This window comes from Lepidochelys olivacea (assembly GCF_965140295.1).
Source record: "Lepidochelys olivacea isolate rLepOli2 genome assembly, chromosome: 12".
Lineage (NCBI taxonomy): Eukaryota > Metazoa > Chordata > Testudines > Cheloniidae > Lepidochelys > Lepidochelys olivacea.
This window is the reverse complement of record NC_140422.1, coordinates 42913774-42936050: the sequence shown is the minus strand read 5'-3', so window position 1 is coordinate 42936050 and position 22277 is coordinate 42913774. Positions and strand designations below refer to the sequence as shown.

Sequence of the window (22277 nt, the reverse complement as noted above, 5' to 3'; positions counted from 1 at the left end):
AAGTGAGGTTTTTACCCACGAAAGCTTATGCTCAAATAAATCTGTTCGGTGGCACCTTCAAGACTAACAGATTTATTTGAGCATAAGCTTTCGTGGGTAAAAACCTCACTTCTTCCTCACTTCTTCAGCTGTATCTGAAGAAGTGAGGTTTTTACCCATGAAAGCTTATGCTCAAATAAATCTGTTAGTCTTGAAGGTGCCACCGGACTCCTTGTTGTTTTTGTGGATACAGACTAACACAGCTACCCCCTGATACCTGACAAAATATACATTACGCCAGATATCTATTCAAAATGCAAAATAGCCAGGTCTGGAACTCTGGATAGTAAAAAAAAAAAATTGAAAACCATCCTGAAAGACGACAAAATATTAGAGATAGAACTCAAACAGGACTTCAAGACACGTATTGAGAAACTGCATGTTAAAAAGACTCAAACTGGGAATAAAGAAGCTAGTTCTGCTCTTGCTCTTTATACCAAAAAAGGCAAACAAATTTGTGGACCCAGACGATTCCTATTATAGCTCACTGGAAAAAACTATTAATACAATATCTCGTAGTGGAAGACAAACGTTATGAAAACAGTGCAAGAGAAATTTTTTAAAAATGGACATCAGTAAAAGTATACATTGCACACAAAAACAATATAATAGAAATACTGAAATCATGGAAATGCTTTGATATAGACACGGTAATCCTATAGTTATAGGATAGTCCAGAGGGAAATACACAGAGGACGCCTGAATTACATAACCACTACTCCTTTCTTTCTTCTGCTGACGCTGTGCGCTCCCACCCCACTGGGGAAACATTTAGCTTCCCACAATGAAAATTAATATAAATGGTTAAATATATATATTTATCATATTAAGGCTATGCTTAAATAATTTTTTTGGAGGGGGAAAGAAAAATGGTAATGATATATGGCCAATATACAACACGTTGATGAATATTGTTAATTCTGTAATAAGACATTGTAACGGGGTGCATGGCATGCCCTTGTGTATCCAGCCCCTTGGCCCTGCTCCTCACAGAATCAGGGACACTCCAAACTGGTGCAACACCCAAGCTCTTTATTTGTGTCCATTTCCCACCACCAGTGTCCTGCTATATACAAGCTATTTACAGTGGCTTGGCCTAACACAAGCCTGGTCAGCAACAGAGTAGCAGGCTCCTACCTCTCCCTGAGCCTCCTGTCCCTCCTGGTCTCTGCCCCACCTTTCACTCTCTTCCTCCAAGCCTTATAGCTCCTACCTAATGAGGCTGGCAGGTGCAGTCAGTAATTATGCAAACCTCAGATATTTACCCAGCCCCTATCCATTCCCCCTGTTGGGGCTAGAGTGGCAGGAGTTGATTGAGGCTTTGCCAGCAGCACTCTGCCACAGACATGTGCCTATACAAAACAAGACAATATAACTAATGTCTTCCTGTAAATAACCGTAAATATTTAAAAAAATTCCTCCCAAAAAAACATATCCATCACCATAACAGGTTTCAGAGTAACAGCCGTGTTAGTCTGTATTCGCAAAAAAGAAAAGGAGTACTTTGGGCACCTTAGAGACTAGCCAATGTGATCACTTTACATAAGCTATTACCAGCAGGATAATGGAGTGGGGGGAGAGAAAACCTTTTGTAGTGATAATCACCCATTTTTTCATGGTTTGTGTGTATAAAAACGTCTTCTGTACTTTCCACAGTATGTATCCGATGAAGTGAGCTGTAGCTCACGAAAGCTTATGCTCAAATAAATTGGTTAGTCTCTAAGGTGCCACAAGTACTCCTTCTCTATTATATAAACTAACTGGGAATTGAGAAGTTCATAAAATGGAACATCTCGAACTTACAATAGGTACAGTGCACTGCACTGCCTTCTCCTTGTTCTTCAAAAGTACTGGACAGTGACAGCCATTGCAATGTGAAGGGATGTTGATTTGCTCTTCATCAGTGTCACTCCATAGGTGACTTTCTCCCACCCCAAGTCGAGAAAAATGGCCTGTATAAATGGTGCTCAAAAGATCACTGTTTGTAAAACGGAGGTTCTAGTGAAATTAAAATAATGTAAACTATTTAAAATCACAACCCAATCAAGATGTGTAGCCTTAATGTGGCAATTTGGGTGATGTGCTCCACCTCCGAGGTACCCTAGAGCAGTATTTCTCAACCTTTTTGATACTAGGCACCAGCTTGCTGCCTTTCTAAACTGTGTCAGGGAGATCTCAGAGACTGGCACCAGTCCATGGACCAGTCACTGAGAAACATTGCCCTAGAGAACATTTAAGCATATACTAATCCATATCCTAAAACAGGCTAAATTAGAGATTAACTTAGAATCATAGACTTTAAAGTCAGAAGGGACTATTATGATCGTCTAGTCTGACCTCCTGCACAATGCAGGCCACAGAATCTCACCCAACAACTCCTGTAACAAACCCCTAACTTATGTCTGAGCTATTGAAGTCCTCAAATCGTGGTTTAAAGACTTCAAGGTGCAGAGAATCCTCCACCAAGTGACCCATGCCCCACGCTGCAGAGGAAGGTGAAAACCCCCCAGGGCCTCTGCCAAACTTGTCTGACAATTTAGAAGAGAGATGGGTAATTCACTGAATACCAAGCTTCCAAAGGAGGTTTGATGGCTGGTACAATTCTACATCACAGCTGCACAGGCCCCATATGTTCCAGCCAACCCACAAGCAGGAACTGGTCTTGTGGTTCCCAGACCAGGTACATAAAAACCTCACAGGAGGACCAGCAGCTCAGGCCTGGTCTACACTACTGAGTTAGGTTGATACAAGGCCGCTTACGTCGACCTATTTCTAAGCATCTACACTAAAACGTAGCTCCCACCGATGTAAGTCACCCACTACATCAACACAATACCACCACCTCCAAGAGAGGCGTAGCACTTCGGTCGATGTAGTAGTGCTTACTTACGTCACCTGTTGTCTGTCAGCTGGATGGCTGGAGCTCCACTGCCCGCGCCCCACAATGCTCTGCACAGTTAGATCAGCAGAAGCACTCCTGATGAGGATGCACACAGCCAACAGAAGCAGCACAGTGTGGATGTGAAACGCCACTTTAATTACTGTGGTGGCTGTATGTCGACTTAATTTTGTAGTGTAGACATGTCCTTAGTCTGCTCAACGTCACTCCAGGGCTTGGAACTCACTCCTGCCTGACAGTGAAAACAGAGTCCCCAAGCCTTAGCCTGCTCCAGCCCTGCTCCTAGTTCTACTCCAGCCTTGCTCTTATTCCCTCCCTGTACCTAGTCGTGCTCCAGCCCTGCTCTTGCTGCTGCCCTGCTCCAGCCTCACTCCAACTCTGCTCTGGACTCCTGATTCCAGCTCCAACCACTAGGCCTGACCATCCCCAGCCCAGTTTCTGAGAATTTGAGCAGACTGACCCCCAGTCAGGCTCAGTGGCCAGGACTGATCTATGTCAGCAGGTACCCCCTACAACTGAAATGAAGTCTCCAGGCAACCCCACCACTGATATGGCAGAACTAGTTCAAGGTCTCCAGAATCAAGTGGCCTAGCTACAACGCAAAAATGCCTTCTTATGTTCGCAGGTCCCAGCAGTCCCAGGCCCCCTTGTGCCATCAGGCACAACAGCCCAAGGTCTAGGCCCAAAGATCCCACTATCGGAGAAATCTGATGGGAACCGTCAGACGTTTCGGGGGTTGCTCAATGTCACTTGCTGTTCCTTTGGGCTCACCAGTGTACCCAAACAACCAGAGCAAGGTAGGAATCACCACCAGCCTACTGACAGGCAAAGCGCTGGATTGGGCAAGGAGACCCGATTCTCAATTACTTTTGATGAATTCGTTTATGTCTTTTCACTCATGTTTGATGACCCACACTGCGCCCACTCCACCAAAGTTGCTCTGCAGTCACTCAAACAAGGTCCGCATCCTGTTGCGGCCTATGCCACCCACTTCCATCATCTGGTCTTGGACACGGCCTGGAATGAAGCAGCACAGATTTCTCATTTCTATCTAGGCCTGAACGATGAGATTAAAGACGAACTGGCCCGGGTTGATACCCCCACAGCACTGCTACCCTACATTAAGATAAGGAGTACTTGTGGCACCTTAGAGACTAACCAATTTATTTGAGCATGAGCTTTCGTGAGCTACAGCTCACTTCATCGGATGCATACCGTGAAAACTGCAGCAGACTTTATATACACACAGAGAATATGAAACAATACTTCCTCCCACCCCACTGCCGGACAGTGGGGTGGGAGGAAGTATTGTTTCATATTCTCTGTGTGTATATAAAGTCTGCTGCAGTTTTCACGGTATGCATCCGATGAAGTGAGCTGTAGCTCACGAAAGCTCATGCTCAAATAAATTGGTTAGTCTCTAAGGTGCCACAAGTACTCCTTTTCTTTTCGCGAATACAGACTAACACGGCTGTTACTCTGAAACCTACATTAAGATGTGTATCCAAATTGACGACCGTTTGAGTGATGCCAGGAAAGAAGGAAGGTACACACTCGGTCCCTGCCTAGTCTTGTCCCATTCCATACACACACACACACACAATTGCTGGACCCGAACCCATGCAGGTAGACCTGACAAGACGGCACCTCTCAGATCAAGAGAAGGAATATCCTCTTCTGAATGATCTCTGCCTGTACTGTGGGGAACAAGGCCACTTTGTCCCCAGGTGTTCCTTCAAATCCGGTCTCAGGGCTGGTCTGGGAAAATGGGCAGGTTCAGCCTCCTTAGAGGGAATGCAACCAGACAGAATGACAGGATTGGGTTCCCCAAACAGGATACATATAGGGGTGCTAACTGCCAAGGACAATGGCCAATCCCACATTCAAGTGCAGCTCCAACTTTGATTCCTGTCTACAACTGAAGTGAGCTGCACCCAGCTTGGCTCTGATAGACTCTGGAGCTTCTGACAATTTCATGGACACTGGATTTGCTAAAACTAACCACCTACCGATGCAACGGAAGCTTGCCCCCAACTTGGAGGAGACAATTGACGGCGACAGCTTGTTGTCCTCAGATCCTGTCGTCTGTGAGACTGCATCTCTCTGAACTGTAATTCAAGACCACCAGGAAACCATGCAATTTAACCTGATTGGCTCATCCCAGTTCCCAACTATGCTTGGCATTCGCTGGCTCTCCCTTCACAATCCGAGCATTTCCTAGAGAGCATGAGAAGTCTGGTCCCTATATGAGTACCTTGAGGAAAATCTAGCAAAGAATTTTATCCATTATTCTACATCCCTGGCCAGGGTACCAATCCTTTTTTTTTTTTTTTTTTTTTAAACAAAAAAGGCACCCTGCACCTCTGCGTAGACCAGGGGTCTCCAAACTATGGCCCGCAAGCCGGATCCAGCCCGGGGCTTCCATTTGTCCAGCCCTCCAACCAACAGGGGAGAAGCAGCGAACAGCTGAGTAGGCACACGGAGCAGGCGGGGGACGGGCTGCCGACAGCAGCTCACTGAGGTGAGTGCCCCCGGGAGCCAGTGTCCCCCTCCAGAAGGGGAGCCAACTTAGGGGAGAGTTGCTGCTGCTGTTGCCAAGCAGGTACAATCAATTTTGCGGATAGGGAACACTAACTTTGAACCACAGCTGAATGCAATTCTGTCAGAAATGCATCAGTACCGTATGTCTCACTAATCCTAAAATAATATTTCTTTATTTTTGAACATGTATGTGTATGATAAAAGTGTGAGTTTTTAGAAATAAAATAAAAAAGTGAAATGATTTTTAATGTATTGACAAATATTTTGTGTGGTTTCACAGTAGCTGCATCAATTAACTTTTATACCTGACTTAGAATTAATGCAACACTGACACAGAGTAGAGTAGTGTTGTTTTTTTAACAATTCTGCATATGTTTAATTTCTTTCACAGTCGCTACGGCCCACGAAGCCCCTTCAAAAATCTAATATGGCCCTTGTCTCAAAGTTTGGAGACCCCTGACGTAGACTATCAAGTGCTGACCAGTATCACCATCAAAAATAAATATCCTTTCCCATTGATCAATGAACCACTGTAAAGTCAGCCTGGCTCAAATTTTCACTAAACTCTATCTACATGGCACTTATAACCTGGTCCACATTCGAAAGGGCGACAAATGGAAAACAGCCTTTCACACCTCGTACTGACATTTTGAGTACCTTGTCAAGCCTTTTGGTCTCTCTAATGTCCCTGCCACATTCCAGCACGTGGCCATTGATATCTTCAGAGATGTTCTGAACCAGTTTATCATAATCTATCTAGACACACTTATTTTTTTTAGAGAACCGAACTTTACATGACAAGCATTTCCAGTTACTACTTGAACAGCTCCAAGCAAACTGTCTGTATGGAAAACCTGAGAAAAGTTAATTTGATTATACCTCTGTGGTCTTATAGGGTTATACCTAAGGCTGTCAAGCAATTAAAAAAATTAATCGCAATTAATCGTACTGTTAAACAATAACAGAATACCATTTATTTAAATATTTTTGGATTTTTCTACATTTTCAAATATATTGATTTCAATTACAACACAGAATATAAAGTATACAGTGCTCATTTTATATTTATTTGTTTACAAGTATTTGCACTGTAAAAAAACAAGAAAATTGTATTTTTCACTTTGCCTAAGTACTGTAGTACAATCCCTTTATCATGAAAGCTGAACTTACAAATGTAGAATTATGTACGAAGAACTACATTCAAAAATAAAACAATGTAAAATTTTAGAGCCTGCAAGTCAACTCAGTCCTACTTGTTGTTTAGCCAATCGCTCAGACAAACAAGTTTGTTTACATTTGCAGGAGATAATGCTGCCCGCTTTTTGTTTACAATGTCACCTGAAAGTGAAAACAGGCCTTCTCATGGCACTGTTGTAGCTGACGTCGCAAGATATTTACGTGCCAGATGCGCTGAAGATTCATATGTCCCTTCATGCTTCAACCACTATTCCAGGGAACATGTATCCATGCTGATGACAGGTTCTGCTCGATAACAATCCAAAGCAGAGCGGACCGACGCATGTTCATTTTCATTATCTGAGTCAGATGCCACCAGCAGAAGGTTGATTTTCTTTTTTGGTCGTTTGGGTTCTGTAGTTTCTGCACTGGAGTGTTGCTCTTTTAAGATTTCTGAAAGCATGCTCCACACCTCGTCCCTCTCACATTTTGGAAGGCATTTCAGATTGTTAAACCTTGGGTCGATGGCTGTAGCTATCTTTAGAAATCTCACATTGGTACCTTCTTTGCATTTTGTGAAATCTGCAGTCAAAGTGTTCTTAAAACGAACATGTGCTGGGTCATCATTCGAGACTGCTGTAACATGAAATATATGGCAGAATGCGGGTAAAACAGAGCAGGGGATATACAATCTTCCCCAAGGAGTTAAGTCACAAATTTAATTAACACATGTTTTTAACAAGCATCATTAGCATGGAAGCATGTCCTCTGGAATGGTGGCCCATGCATGAAGGGGCATACAAATGTTTAGCATATCTGGCATGTAAATACCTTGCAATGCCGGCCACAAAAGTGCCATGCCAATGTCTGTTCTCACTTTCTGGTGACTTTGTAAATAAGAAGAGGGCAGCATTAGCTCCTGTAAATGTAAACAAACTTGTTTGTCTTAGGGATTAGCTGAACAAGAAGTAGCACTTAGTGGACTCTGTTTTGTTTTTGAGTGCAGTTATGTAACAAAAAACATTTACGTTCGTAAGTTGCACTTTCATGACAAAGAGATTGCACTACAGTACATATATGAGGTGAATTGAAAAATACTATTTCTTTTATCATTTTTACAGTGCAAATATTTGTAATAAAAAATATACCCTGATTTCAATTACAACAAAGAATGCAATATATACGAAAACATAAAAAAACATCAAAAATATTTAATAAATTTCAATTGGTATTCTATTGTTTAATAGTGCGATTAAAACCACAATTAGTCGCGATTAATTTTCTTTAGTTAATCACATGAGTTAACTGCAATTAATTGACAGCCCTAGTTATATTAACTCTTCTATGTTTCCTCTATGCTATGCAGTCAGGCGGCCACCCAGGAGTGATTCAAGTGCCACCCGCTTTGCAGCCACATTGCTCCTGCAAAAACAAGGAGTACTTGTGGCACCTTAGAGACCAACAAATTTATTTGGGCATAAGCTTTCGTGGGCTAAAACCCACTTCATCAGATGCATGCAGTGGAAAATACAGTAGGAAGATATATATACATAGTACATGAGAAGATGGGGGTTGACTTACCAATTCTAACCAATTTAATGCCAATTAAAGTGGGCTACTATCAGCAGGAGGAAAAATCACTTTTGTAGTGGTAATCAGGGTGGCCCATTTCAAACAGTTGACAAGAAGGTGTGAGTAAGTGAGGTGTGCTCCTTGCAGCTGCTCCCAAGACCCTCCTGCTGGCTGTGCAGAGTGGAGGGGTGGGGAGGAGGTGCTGATGTCACCCCTTTCCCCTGCCCCTGAAACCTCATCTCTGCAGAGCAGGGGACAGGGGACAAGTGTCAGGACTTGGAGCAGGAAAGAGCCACTGTGATCTGAAAAAAGAAAAGGAGTACTTGTGGCACCTTAGAGACTAACCAATTTATTTGAGCATAAGCTTTCGTGAGCTACAGCTCACTTCATCGGTAGCTCACGAAAGCTTATGCTCAAATAAATTGGTTAGTCTCTAAGGTGCCACAAGTACTCCTTTTCTTTTTGCGAATACAGACTAACACGGCTGCTCCTCTGAAACCTGTGATCGGAACGAGCCTTCCGGGTGGTGAGTGAGTGCGTGCCTTAAAGCAACAGCCCATGGTCTCAGACTTCCCGCATTTCTGCGGAGCGGGGGGGGGGGGAGAGGGGAGACAGGGTTCAGGAGCAGGAGAGCTTTCAGTGAGTGCCTTAAAGAGGCAGTGCACCCCAGCAGCCAGCACACACTGTGTTCTCTCTCTCTCTCACACACACACACACACACACACACAGTCTTTCACACTCACCTCCCAACACATACTTGTGTTGTTGTTGTTACTTCTTGGTACTTCCTGCAATGCACATTTATTCCTTGTAATTTTATTCTTTCAAAGTGTGTTATTTTAGGTTTTTGACTGGTCAATGCATGTCATAATTTTTATTTCTGTCTTACACTAAAATTTAATTCTTTGAGTAGTGAGTTCTAAAATGCCTAACCTCTCCTGGCTAGAATAGTTATCCCTATGGTAACTTTTTAAAAATATATATTATAACTAGGTTTTTTGTTTCTACTGATGGCACACACCCGCACATTACCTCAGTGCACATAACTAAATTTATTCCACACATAGATGGAAAAAAATTAGAAGGAACATTGCATCTCTCCCATCAAAATAAGTCTGGATGCCAAAAAGATCTCTGCAGTTTTGAGTTGGGAAAACCCCAAGAACATCTGCAATGTTCAGTGCTTCTTAGTGCTTGCCAGCTTCCCTAGATGACTCATCCAAGTTATCTCACAATTGGTATTTCCAATGACTCAGCTGCTATGGAAGAACTCTGCTTTCAGCTGGACTCCAGAAGCCCAAATGTGTTTTGATCAGCTGAAGAAAATGTTTACTTCTGCCCCCATCCTAGTACACCTGGATCCATCTAAAGCCTTTGTCATTGAGATAGATGCCTCCAGTTACATGATCGGGACTGTATTGTCTCAGCATCATGGGCCCTTGAAGGACCTCCTCCATTGTTCTTTGTATTCTAGGAAGCTGACGCCTAAGAAACAAAATTATGAAATCTACGATTAGGAATTATTTGTCATCAAGGCTGCATTTCAGGAGTCATGCCACAACCTAGAAGGTGCACGTTTTCCAGTCCAGGTGTTCACAGACCATAAAAACCTGGAACATTTCCAAAAGCCCACAACCTTCAACCAATGTCAGATATGTTGATCCCTCTTCTTCTCTAGATTTAACTTCACCCTGGCCAACCAGCCCAGTTCCCAAAAATGGCAAACCTGATGCATTATCCCACAAAGGCAAGTACCTAGATAAGGGAGATAACCCTTCCGAACCTGCCACTGTATTGAAGCCCTGCCATTTTATAAATATGCAGGACATACCAATCTTTTGGCTCTTGTGAAGTCCACACTGCCCAATGATCCGCTTGCAGTGACATGGATGTCAGTCAATTCTGATCCAAACTTCTTGGTCAAAAATGAGGAACTCTGGTTGAAGGATTGCCTTTTTGTCCCCAATAGACTACCCCATCTAGCTGTACTCCAGCTAGGCCACAATTCCCCTCTGGCAAGTCACTTTGGGTACTGGAAGACAGCAAAGCTGATCTGCTACTTTTGGTGGTCAAAACTATTTTCCTCCATCAAACCTTACACAGCTTCCTGGGAGGTGTGTGGCCAGATGAAGATCCCCCATGCCAAACCTCCTGATCCTGCTTCCAACCCCATCCCAACCCTGGGCCTCTATCTTGATGGACTTTATCACCAACATCCCCACTTCTCAGGCCTGCCCAGCTATACTGATAGCCACTGACCTCCTCACCAAAAGGGCGCACTTTGTGCCTTGTCAAAAGATCCCCACTGCTAAAGTGATGCTCACTTATTTTTTACCACATCTTCAAGTTCCACGGGTTACCAACTGACATTACATACAATCATTGGCCACAGTTTATCTCCCACTTTTGAAGAGAATTGTTCAAACACCTGGAAATTACCCCATGCATTTCCTCTGCCTACTACCCCAAGACAAATGGACAAACAGAACAGGTAAACCAAATTCTAGAACAATATCTTTGCTGCTTCATTAGCTACCATCAAAATGGCCGGTTCCAGTTCCTGATGTTCACCAAGTTCACTTACAATAATTCTGATCACAAATCAACCCGCCAAAACCCGTTCTATTCCAATTATGGAATCTGCTCCCTATTTCATCCATCTGTACCACTAGCCTTCCATGTCCCTGCAGCCTCCAATTTGGTTCAACACCTCCACTGCATTCAAGAAGCATTAAAATCACACTTAAACTTGGCTAAGGAGAACTATGAAAATATGCCGACTTTCATTGATGGGACTACTCCCATGGCAGTTGAAGACAGAGTATGGCTCTCAACTCAGCAGTTGGACATCTTCCGACCCTCAAGGAAACTAGATCACTGTTATTTTGGCCCATTCCAGATCATTCAACAGATTAACTCAGAGGCCTTCAAGCTGCAACTACCCCATACCATGAAGATGCATCCAATATTCCATGTTTCCTTGTTTTATAGAAATATTTGGACAACTCCTTTCCTAGTTGGACAAAAGCATGTCCATGCCCCATCTTGGTTTGGGTGTAGGAAGAATATGTGGTAAGACAGACCTTGGACTCTGAGCTCCTCAGAAGAACAACTGATGTACCTCATGGACTGGGAAGGTTATAGACCAGCTGACTGTTCAGGTACCAGCTAGTAACATATATACACCCATCCTCCTTTGTGAATTCCATCAATTGCACCCCAGCACGCCGGGTCAAAAGACATTGGGGAAGTGCGTCAAGGAGGGGTTAATGTAAGGTGACGAGTCACTCCCATGCTAGGCTCCAGCCAATTCACAAGTCAGGAACTGGTCTTGTGACTCCCAGACTATGTACATAAACCTCATAGGAGGAACAGCAGTTCAGTCTGCTCAGCATCACTTCAAGGCTTGGAACTTGCTGCTGCCTAAGAATAGTATCAGGCTCCTCAAGCCTTAGCCTGCTCCAGCCTTGCTTCAACTCCACCCTGGACTCCAGATTCCAGCTCCAAACACTAGGCCTGACTGTTCCAGCTCCGACCACTAGGCCTGGGAATCCCCATCACAGTTTCTGACCATGGAAACATGGATGTGTGGAAGACAATAAATATGATGACATGCTCTTGAACAGGGGACCGTGGAATTTACAATGATTTAGAAGGAAACGTTTGAGGGCAGAAATTAGCTCAATTTGCATCACTGAGATGGAGCTGATGGAAAATCCACGATGAGAAAACAGTCCAGAGATGCAAGACTGAACAGAGAGGAGAGAACTGGGAGCCTCTACCAAAAGTGAACAAAAGTAACTGAACATGTGAGTTTGGACGAGGCCATCCAAAAATAAGATGCAGGGCACTGGATCTCCAGTTCTCTCATTCTGCTGATCCTTTGCAAAAGAACGATCCCTCCATGGACTCTTCTCTCCCAACTTCCCAATCTGCAAAGTTCTCAAAATGCTTTCTTGTGCAACCCTTCAAGAAAAATGCTGCAGAGTTCCAAGAGACATGAATCAGTTTGAGAACGAACAATAAGAATATAAGAGTGGCCCTACTGGGTGAGACCAAAGGTCCATCCAGCCCAATATCCTGTCCTCTGACAGTGGCCAGTGCCAGGTGCCCCAGAGAGAATGAACACAACAGATCATCAAGTGATCCATCCCCTGTCGCTCATTCCCAGCTTCTGGAAAACAGAGGCTAGGGACACCATTCTTGACCATCCTGGCTAATAGCCATTGATGGACTTATCCTCCATTAATTTATCTAATTCTTTTTTGAACCCTGTTATGGTCTTGGCCTTCACAACATCCTCTGGGCAAGGAGTTCCACAGGTTGACTGTGTGTTGTGTGAAGAAATACTTCCTTTTATTTGTTTTAAATCTGCTGCCTATTAATTTCATTTGGTGACCCCTAGTTCTTGTGTTATGAGTAGTAGTAAATGACACTTCCTTATCTACTTTCTCTACACCAGTCATGATTTTATAGACATCAATCATATCTCCCCTTAGTCATCTCTTTTTCAAGCTGAAAAGTCCCAGTCTTATTAATTTCTCCTCATATGGCAGAGCTCCATACCCCTAATAATTTTTGTTGCCTTTTTCTGAACCTTTTCCAATTCCAATATATCTTTTTTGAGATGGGGCGACCACATCTGCACATAGTATTCAAGATGTGGGCGTACCATGGATTTATATAGAGACAACATATTTTCTGTCCTATTACCTATCCCTTTCTTAATTATTCCCAGCATTTTGTTCGCTTTTTCGACTGCCGCTGCACATCGAGTGGATGTTTTCAGAGAACGATCCACAAAGCAGCTGATCTGGGTTGACTCCAAGATCTTTTTCTTGACTCTTGATCTTTTCCTTAACAGCCAATTTAGACCCCATCATTTTATATGTATAGTTATGCTTTTCAATGTGCATTACTTTGCATTTATCAACATTAAATTTAATCTGCCATTTTGTTGCCCAGTCACCCAGTTTTGAGATCCTTTTGTAGTTCTTCGCAGTCTGCCTGGGTCTTAACTATCTGTAGTAATTCTGTATCATCTGCAAATTTTGCCACCTCACTGTTTACCCCTTTTTCTAGATCATTTATGAATATACTGAATAGGACTGGTCCCAGAACAGATCCCTGGGGGACACCACTATTTACCTCTCTCCATTCTGAAAACTGACCATTTTTACCTACCCTTTGTTTCCTATCTTTTAACCAGTTACCAATCCATGAGAGCCACCTTCCCTCTTATCCTGTGGTAGCTTACTTTGCGTAAGAGCCTTTGGTGAGCAACCTTGTCAAAGGCTTTCTGAAAATCTAAGTATACTGTACCCACTGGATCCCCTTGGTCCACATACTTGTTGACCCCCTCAAAGAATTCTAGTAGATTGGTGAGGCATAATATCCCTTTACTAAAACCATGTTGACTCTTCCCCCCAACAAATTACGTTCATTGATATGTCTGACAATATTGTTCTTTATTACCGTTTCAGACAGTTTGCCCGGTCCTGAAGTCAGGCTTACTTGCCTGTAATTGCCAGGATCACCTCTGGAGCCCTTTTTAAAAATTGGCATCACATTAGCTATCCTCCAGTCATCTGGTAAAGTGGCCTGATTTAAATGATAGGTTACAGACTACAGTTAGTAGTTCTGCAGTTTCACACTTGAGCTCCTTCAGAACTCTTGGGTGAATCCCATCTGGTCCTGGTGACTTATTGCTGTCTCATTTATCAATTTGTTCCAAACCCTCCTCTAATGACACCTCAATCTGGGACAGTTCCTCAGATCTGTCACCTAAAAAGAATGGCTCAGGTTTGGGAATCTCCCTCACATCCTCAGCCATGAAGACCGATGCAAAGAATCCATTTAGTTTCTCCACAATGGCCTTATCGTCCTTCAGTGCTCCTTTAGCATCTCAATCATCCAGTGGCCTCCTTCTGATGTACTTAAAAAAAAATGCTATTACTTAGAGTCTTAAGCTAACTGTTCCTCAAATTCTTTTTTGGCCTTCCTAATTGTGTTTTTACATTTCATTTGCCAGAGTTTATGCTCCTTTCTATTTTCCTCACTAAGATTTAACTTCCACTTTTTAAAGGTTGCCTTTTTGCCTCTCACTGCTTCTTTTACTTTGTTGTTTAGCCACAATGGCTCTTTTTTGGTTCTCTCTCTGTTTTTTAAGTTGAGTCTCTATTATGGTGTCTTTAAAAAGTTTCCACGCAGCTTGCAGAGATTTCACTTTTGGTGCTGTACTTTTAATTTGTGTTTAACTAACTTCTTCATTTTTACATAGTTCCCCTTTCTGCAATTAAATGCTACAGTGTTGGGCCGCTGTGGGGTTTTTCCTGCCACAGGGATATTAAATTTAATTATATTATGGAGAGAGAGAGATGGGGGGGGGACTCGAAGGAGGAGCTGGGGGAGAAAAACAGCTCAAGTCTCCCTATTTGGGAACCAGCTCTAAAGGAACAATTAAGTGATCATAAAAGAGGTGTGGGGGGGGGGGGAGAGAGAGAATATATCAGATTGCTAAAATTCACCCTGACAAATAGCTGGTGAGCGCCAGTGTCATGTAAACACAAACTGGCTTCATGCAAAGCTCTATTCAGTAACATGATCAGGCTGAAGCTCTCACCAGGTCTAGTGAATGGAAGAAACCCTGATACCAGCATATCCATTTCATTTAGAGGAAAGACAATAAAGATTCTGCTTTTCTTTTCTAATTGATATGTCAGCAAAGCAAGACATGTCGGTAGGCTTAGAAGGAAGCAGTTCTGCCCTTCACCTTCTCTTGCACCTTTTCCGGCACCTTTTCCACGTTAGTCTCTAATTTTTGGCTACCCCCCTCCAGCTCCAAGTCCCCCAAACCTCAAGCTGATGATGCCAGGAATGTGATCACATCTGGGGACTGAGCAAGAGGGGAACTGCAGTCCAAGTCAAACCCAGGCCTTCACAAGACCACTCCTTGTAGGACTTTTCTCTCTGCTGATAACTTCCTACCCTGGGGGGCTAAAGTCTTGAACTCCTATCAACGAGAGGATTCCACTGTTGGGCAGTACATTTTTTAAGCAGTTCCCTAATCCTGACACAAAGCAGGAGCACCCTTCACTTGCCATCCGCAGGCCAAAGAGTGGAGAACACCTCCTTCATAGAGCCAGCACTTTGCAATGTAACTCCCAGTTTTCTAAAGAGCAGAGTGGTCAAAGCTTTGCCTACTACTGACCCTGAGAGCCTCCTGTGGAAATCTCCCCTCCCAGCTTACTGGACCCACCCTTTTCCTGTAGCAACCACAGGGACATAAGAATTGCCACACTGGATCAGACCCAAGATTCATTTAATCCATTATCCTCTGTCAGATCGTGACCAGAACCATGTGCTTCAGAGAAAGGTGCAAGAACTCCACAATAGGCAGTAACCTTCCCCCCACAGGCGCCAACTCCATGGGTGCACCAGAGCTGGAGCACCCACAGGGAAAAAAAAAAAGGTGGGTGCTGCAGGCCCCCGATCAGTTCTTCCCGCCCCTGGCCCTGCTGATCAGCATCTCCCCCTCCCTCCTAGCACATCCAACCTGCAGCGTATCAGCTGTTCCGTGGCGTTCAGGAGGCACTGAGGGGGAGGGAGAGGAGCGAGGGCGGGGCATGTTTGGGGGAGGGGGTGGAATGGGGCAGGAAGAAGTGGGCCCAAGGTGGGTCCTTGAGGAAAGGGCTGGAGTGGGGACAGAGTTTGGGGCCGAGCAGGAGGTTGAGCACCCCCCGACACAGTACAAAGTTGGCACCTTTGCTTCCTCCTACATAGATCCTATCCTGGTCTCTTATGCTGTAGTTAGAAATTGGCTTAAGTCCTGAAGCACAAGGTTAATAGGTTTTAACATCAGATGGACCATAAGATCATTTAGTCTGACTTTTTGCATATTACAGGCCAGAGAATGTCATCTAGTTACTGCTGCATTGAGCCCAATAAAGTTAATATCCCTTTCAAAATTTCTCATTAAATTATAGACTTTGGATTTTCTTGATATCTATACAGATATCCAACCCCTTTTTGAATTTTGTTAAGTTCTCAGCCTGAATGACTTCCTGTGGCAATGAATTTCACAGTTTAACCAAAGTGCTTGGTTACATGCAGTATCAATATTAAGAGGGTATGAATGGGACAAGATGTAAATAAACTTGTTCTGATAGAATGGCTGCAACTGCTTGATACAGCCCTCTATCTTGCGAGAGGAAATGAACGACCCAGTTACAGGATGGATAATTTTATGTGTAGAAGAACAGTTTGAGCTCTTCTGCAGCCTCCAACCTGTCTAACAACATCAGGGCACTCTGGAATTTGGTTCTGCTTGAATGCATTTACTACACCAGCCACATGGGGCGTCTGCAAATTTGATCAAGGATGAGTTCACACCAGAGACATGAAGCAGCCTCAAGAGTTCCACCAATATGCCTGGGTTTTTGAAATGTAGTTATGTCAGGAAAGTCTCTGCAAGCATCAGAGGCCTAGGCTGAGCTACAATCAACAAGAAGCTTTATAGCAACATGATTGTGTCACAATGATTAAGCAACAGCTCCAACCAGAAGTGTTCTGTAGAAAGAAGTGGTTCGGGACTATTTAGAAAAGCTGGAGAAGCACAAGTCCATGGGGCCGGATGCGCTGCATCCGAGAATACTAAAGGAGTTGGTGGATGTGATTGCAGAGCCATTGGCCTTTATCTTTGAAAACTCATGGCGATCGGGGGAAGTCCCGGACAACTGGAAAAAGGCTAATATAGTGCCCATCTTTAAAAAAGGGAAGGAGGAGGATCCTGGGAACTACAGGCCAGCCAGCATCACCTCAGTCCCTGGAAAAATCATGGAGCAGGTCCTCAAGGAATCAATTCTGAAGCACATAGAGGAGAGGAAAGTGATCAGGAACAGGCAGCGTGGATTCACCAAGGGCAAGTCATGCCTGACTAATCTAATTGCCTTCTATGACAAGATAACTGGCTCTGTGGATGAGGGGAAAGCGGTGGACGTGTTGTTCCTTGACTTTAGCAAAGCTTTTGACACGGTCTCCCACAGTATTCTTGCCAGCAAATTAAAGAAGTATGGGCTGGATGAATGGACTATAAGGTGGATAGAAAGTTGGCTAGATTGTCGGGCTCAACGGGTAGTGATCAATGGCTCCATGTCTAGTTGGCAGCCGGTATCAAGTGGAGTGCCCCAAGGGTCGGTCCTGGGGCCGGTTTTGTTCAATATTTCCATAAATGACCTGGAGGATGGTGTGGATTGCACCCTCAGCAAGTTTGCAGATGACACTAAACTGGGAGGAGAGGTAGATACGCTGGAGGGTAGGGATAGGATACAGAGGGCCTTCGACAAATTAGAGGATTGGGCCAAAAGAAATCTGATGAGGTTCAACAAGGACAAGTGCAGAGTCCTGCACTTAGGACGGAAGAATCCCATGCACCATTACAGACTAGGGACTGAATGGCTCAGCAGCAGTTCTGCAGAAAAGGACCTAGGGGGGACAGTGGACGAGAAGCTGGATATGAGTCAACAGTGTGCCCTTGTTGCCAGGAAGACCAATGGCATTTTGGGATGTATAGGTAGGGGCATTGCCAACAGATAGAGGGACGTGATCATCCCCCTCTATTCGACATTGGTGGTGCCTCATCTGGAGTACTGTGTCCAGTTTTGGGCCCCACACTACAAGAAGGATGTGGAAAAATTGGAAAACGTCCAGCAGAGGGCAACAAAAATGATTAGGGGACTGGAACACATGACTTATGAGGAGAGGCTGAGGGAACTGGGATTGTTTAGTCTGCGGAAGAGAAGAATGAGGGGGGATTTGATAGCTGCTTTCAACTCCCTGAAAAGGGGTTCCAAAGAGGATGGCTCTAGACTGTTCTCAGTGGTAGCTGATGACAGAACAAAGAGTAATGGTTTCAAGTTGCAGTGGGGGAGGTTTAGATTGGATATTAGGAAAAACTTTTTCACTAGGAGGGTGGTGAAACACTGGAATGCGTTACCTAGGGAGGTGGCGGAATCTCCTTCCTTAAATAATTTTAAGGTCAGGCTTGACAAAGCCCTGGCTGGGATGATTTAGTTGGGGATGGGTCCTGCTTTGAGCAGGGGGTTGGACTAGATGACCTCCTGAGGTCCCTTCCAACCCTGATATTCTATGAACAAGAACTTCCCCCCTTCCATTCTCTCTCACACACCACACCCCCATCCATCCCATAGTTAACCAGTGGAACTCACTGCCGCTAGACAGAAGCCAAGGCCTTAAGGTAATTAAAAAATGAATTAGACATGTATGTGGTAAATAAAATATTCTCTCAGTCATACTAGCTAGAATAAAAGTGTAACAGTATTTCTGTTTCAGGGCACAAACCACCTACTACCTGCCTGGGGTTATGATGAAACTTCCTATATAAGCAGATGAGTGCCTATTTGTTGATTATGGGGTTTCATATCCCTTCCACTGGTACTTGCCACCATCAGAGAAAATATTGTGCTAGACGGACTACTGGTCTGATCCAGTCTGGAAATTCCTATGTTTCCTTAATACAGTTTGAGAACAACTATTGCACAGCAATCACCATACCCAGTTACCAGACAGTACTGCAGACTGGACATTTTCATGAAATTCAGGACATTTTTATACAAGCCTTGACTAAAGGTGGACAGATTCCAATTAGAATGTATACCATGAACATGGGCAGAACAAACTTGCCCAGATTCAGAAGAAAACAAACCAAGACAGACTCCAAAAGCTACTAAATCATCTTTAACAGAAGACAACAGGAATTGGAGCTAAATTCCAGCCAACCCTACCTGTCCGAAATGCGCAGGATAGCCCAACATGTGCATGTACAGTAGTTTTGCCACGTTCCGGCAGCGGTATGTATTATCCTCTTCTCTGAAGGATGACCGGATGGCAGCACATTCTTTCTGAATCATTTCACGCTCTTCTGCTTGGGTTCGTGCTGTCCGGATGGTCCGAATCAGCTCCCGCAGTCTGATGGGGGCTGGCATCCTCTGGGAAAGGGGAGGAAAAAAAAAATGCATGTGTAAAACCTCCACAACAAAAAGAAACTTCACAGCTTTCAATATGGAAAAGGGTTTTCCTCCTTGCCCTATGGCTATGGATTATGGAGGGTCTGGCACCTAGGCAGAGATGCACAAGCTCTCGCCCTCAGGCACCGCCCCACACAGCGGAGTCGGTGCTCGGGGGAGCCCCATGGCCCCCCTGCCTAGGAGCCAGACCCGCTGCTGGCCGCTTCCAAGGCACAGCGCAATGTCGGAAAAGATAGGGACTAGCCTGCCTTAGCCGGGCAGCACCGCCGACGGAACTTTTAATGGCCTGGTCAGCAGTGCTGACCAGAGCCAACACGACCCAGTTCGGGGTCGAGACCCACAATTAGAAAATCACTGCTCCAGGGACCAGTTGTGAGTACTCGGAACATCAGAGCCCAGATGACTCAAGCTAGGCACCCAGAAGATGAGGAACATCTGGATACCTGTCAAAACGCTGCTTTCAGCAACATGCCCAGTATCACATAGCATGTCTATACCAGAGCAAGGGATAGAACCCAGTTCTCCTGGGTGGTATTTCAACTGCTTTAAACATAAAACCATCCTCTCTCTTCCTGCAGTCCCTTGCTTCATCCTCTCTACATCTTTCAACTACTACAGCAAGTGAGACAGGTGACCTACACAGAACACCCTCCTTCATTACACAACCCCGATTCATTCTCTGAGCGCAGTACTTTCTATGCATCAAGTAAGGCAGGGTTCTGTGGGAAAAACAGAAGTCTAAGGGTATGTCTACAAATGCTACAATGGCACTGCTGCTGCACCACCATAGCGCTTCACTGTAGACCAGTGGTCACCAGCCAGACCATCATGATCAACTGGTTGATCCTGGAGCATCTGTCAGTCCATTGCGATCTCTGGCCGCTAAAAGTATGATGGCGCAGTGGGGCTGAGGCAGGCTGCGTGCCTGCCCTGGCCCCACATTACTCCCAGAAGCGGCTGGCTGCTGGCACGCATCTGCAGCCCCTGGGGAAGAGGTGGAGGCTGCTCCATGCGCTACCCCCGCCCCCAGCACCGCCCCCACAGCTCACTGGCCAATGGGAGCTGCAGGGGCGGTGCTTGCAGGCAGTACATGGAGACCCGCTGCCCCCCCTTCCCCCCAGGAGGTGCAGAGACGTGCCAGCAGCCAGCCGCTTCCGGGGGTGGCATGGGGCCTGGGCAGACAAGCAGCCAGGGCTGTCCCTAGCTACTCTGGGGCCCTACGCAGCTCCCCTGCGGGGCAGTCTGGCTCAGGGGCAGGGGGGAACCGCCCCCCAGCACTCACCAGTGGCATGGCTGGGGCTGGGTAGCTGCACTTCCCACCACCAGTGAGCGCAGGCCCAGCCCTGCTGCAGTCCTCAGGAGAGTGGGGTCGGGGCTGGGGCAGAGCAGGGCAGGGGCTTTGGGGAAGGGGTGGTGTGGGGACAGGGCTGGGGCAGAGCAGGAGTGGAGTGAAAAGGGAAGAAGCGGGGCTGGGGCGGAGCAAGGGCTGGAGTAGCACGCAGCTTTGCAAGGCACCAGGAAATTTGGTGCCCCACGCAGCTGCGTACTTTGTGTTTGGGTAGGGATGGCCCTGCAAGCAGCCTGTCTCGGCCCCACTGCACTGCCGACCAGGAGCCACCTCTGGTAAGCGCCTCCCTCTCAGAGCCCACACCCCAATTCCCTGCCCCAGCCCGGAGCCCCATCCTGAACCCAAACTCCCTCCCAGAACCCACACCACCTCACCCTCTCCTGCATCCCAATCCCCTGCCCCAGCCCCGAGCCCCCTCCTGCACCCAAACTCTCTCCCAGAGCTTTCACTCTTCACTCTTGCACCCCAACCCCTTGTCCCAGGCTCAGCCTGGCGCCCCCTCCCACACTCCAAACCCCTCGGCCCTAGCCCAGAGCCTGCGCCCCCTCCCACACCCCAACCCCCTGCCCCATGGCAGTGAAAGTGAGTGAGGGTGGGGGAGAGCGAGGGGGGAATGGAGTGAATAGGGCAGGGCCTCAGGGAAGGGGTAGATCCTGGGTTGATCTTAAATTCAAAAAGTGATCTTGTGTGTAAAAAGATTGTAGACCACTGCGTAGACACTACCTACGCCAACAGGAGTGGTTCTCCCCTCTACATAGGTAATCCACCTTCCCAAGAGGCTAGGTCAACCTACCACTGTCTACCTAATTTTTCTGTCAACCTATCACTGTCTACATCAGGGGTTAGGTCAGCATAGCTATATCTCTCAGAGGTGTGGATTATTCACACTCCTGACAGACATAGCTATGCCAATGTAAATTTTCAGTGTCGACCAGGCCTATAATGCACACATACAAGGGGGCTGAATTAAAGTTTTGAAGGCAACCTTCGTAACATTAACCACTTTTAGTATAGTTTGTTTATGCTGTTATAAATATAACACTCACACCAAGAGGCAATGGACAAAATCTATAGATTACTTTCTGGTTTGTTGTGGTTATGATGTGTGCAGGAAAGCTACTGTTAAAAAAAAATCTAGCAATCCAAGAATGGCTAGATAGCTTATCCAACATCTGTCTAAAGACTATGAAGATACTTCTAGTTTTTGTTCAGTTATGAAATACAACAACAATCTTCAAATAGATGTCGTCTGACATTTACTATTTCCCAGGCAGGATTTGTGATTGTATCACACTCTCCAAACTTCCTGCCCCAAAAAAGCAGACTCACTAGATTTGCCAAAGGAGGGCATTCTGAAGGGCACTTTAGTTATAAACAAAGCTACTATTTATTTATCCATGAGACTTTGACTATGTCTACAGAGCTGACGTACTTTAACGTGGTTGTGTAGTCACGGCTCAAGCACTGGGAGAGAGCTGTAACAAACCCACCTCCGTGAGAGGAAAGAGCTCCCGGCGCTGTAACAAACCCACCTCCGTGAGAGGAAAGAGCTCCCGGCGCTGTAGCACTATCTACACCGGCACTTTACAGCCCTGAAACTTACATCGCTCGGGGGGGGGGGGGGGGGGGTGTTTTTTCACACCCCTAAGCGAAAACA

At 45.4% G+C, this 22277-nt stretch overlaps 1 protein-coding gene across 2 annotated transcripts in view; it reads right to left on the bottom strand.

Moving 5' to 3' along the window:
* Positions 1–22277, bottom strand: part of AP1G1 (adaptor related protein complex 1 subunit gamma 1) — a 98469-nt gene that overhangs the window by 58087 nt on the left and 18105 nt on the right. For both annotated transcript variants that reach the window (XM_084644524.1, XM_084644525.1), the window contains exon 2: positions 19030–19233. In XM_084644524.1, the coding sequence (XP_084500650.1) occupies positions 19030–19230 (201 nt within the window). In that variant the 5' untranslated portion in view covers positions 19231–19233. The remainder of the gene's footprint in view (positions 1–19029; positions 19234–22277) is intronic.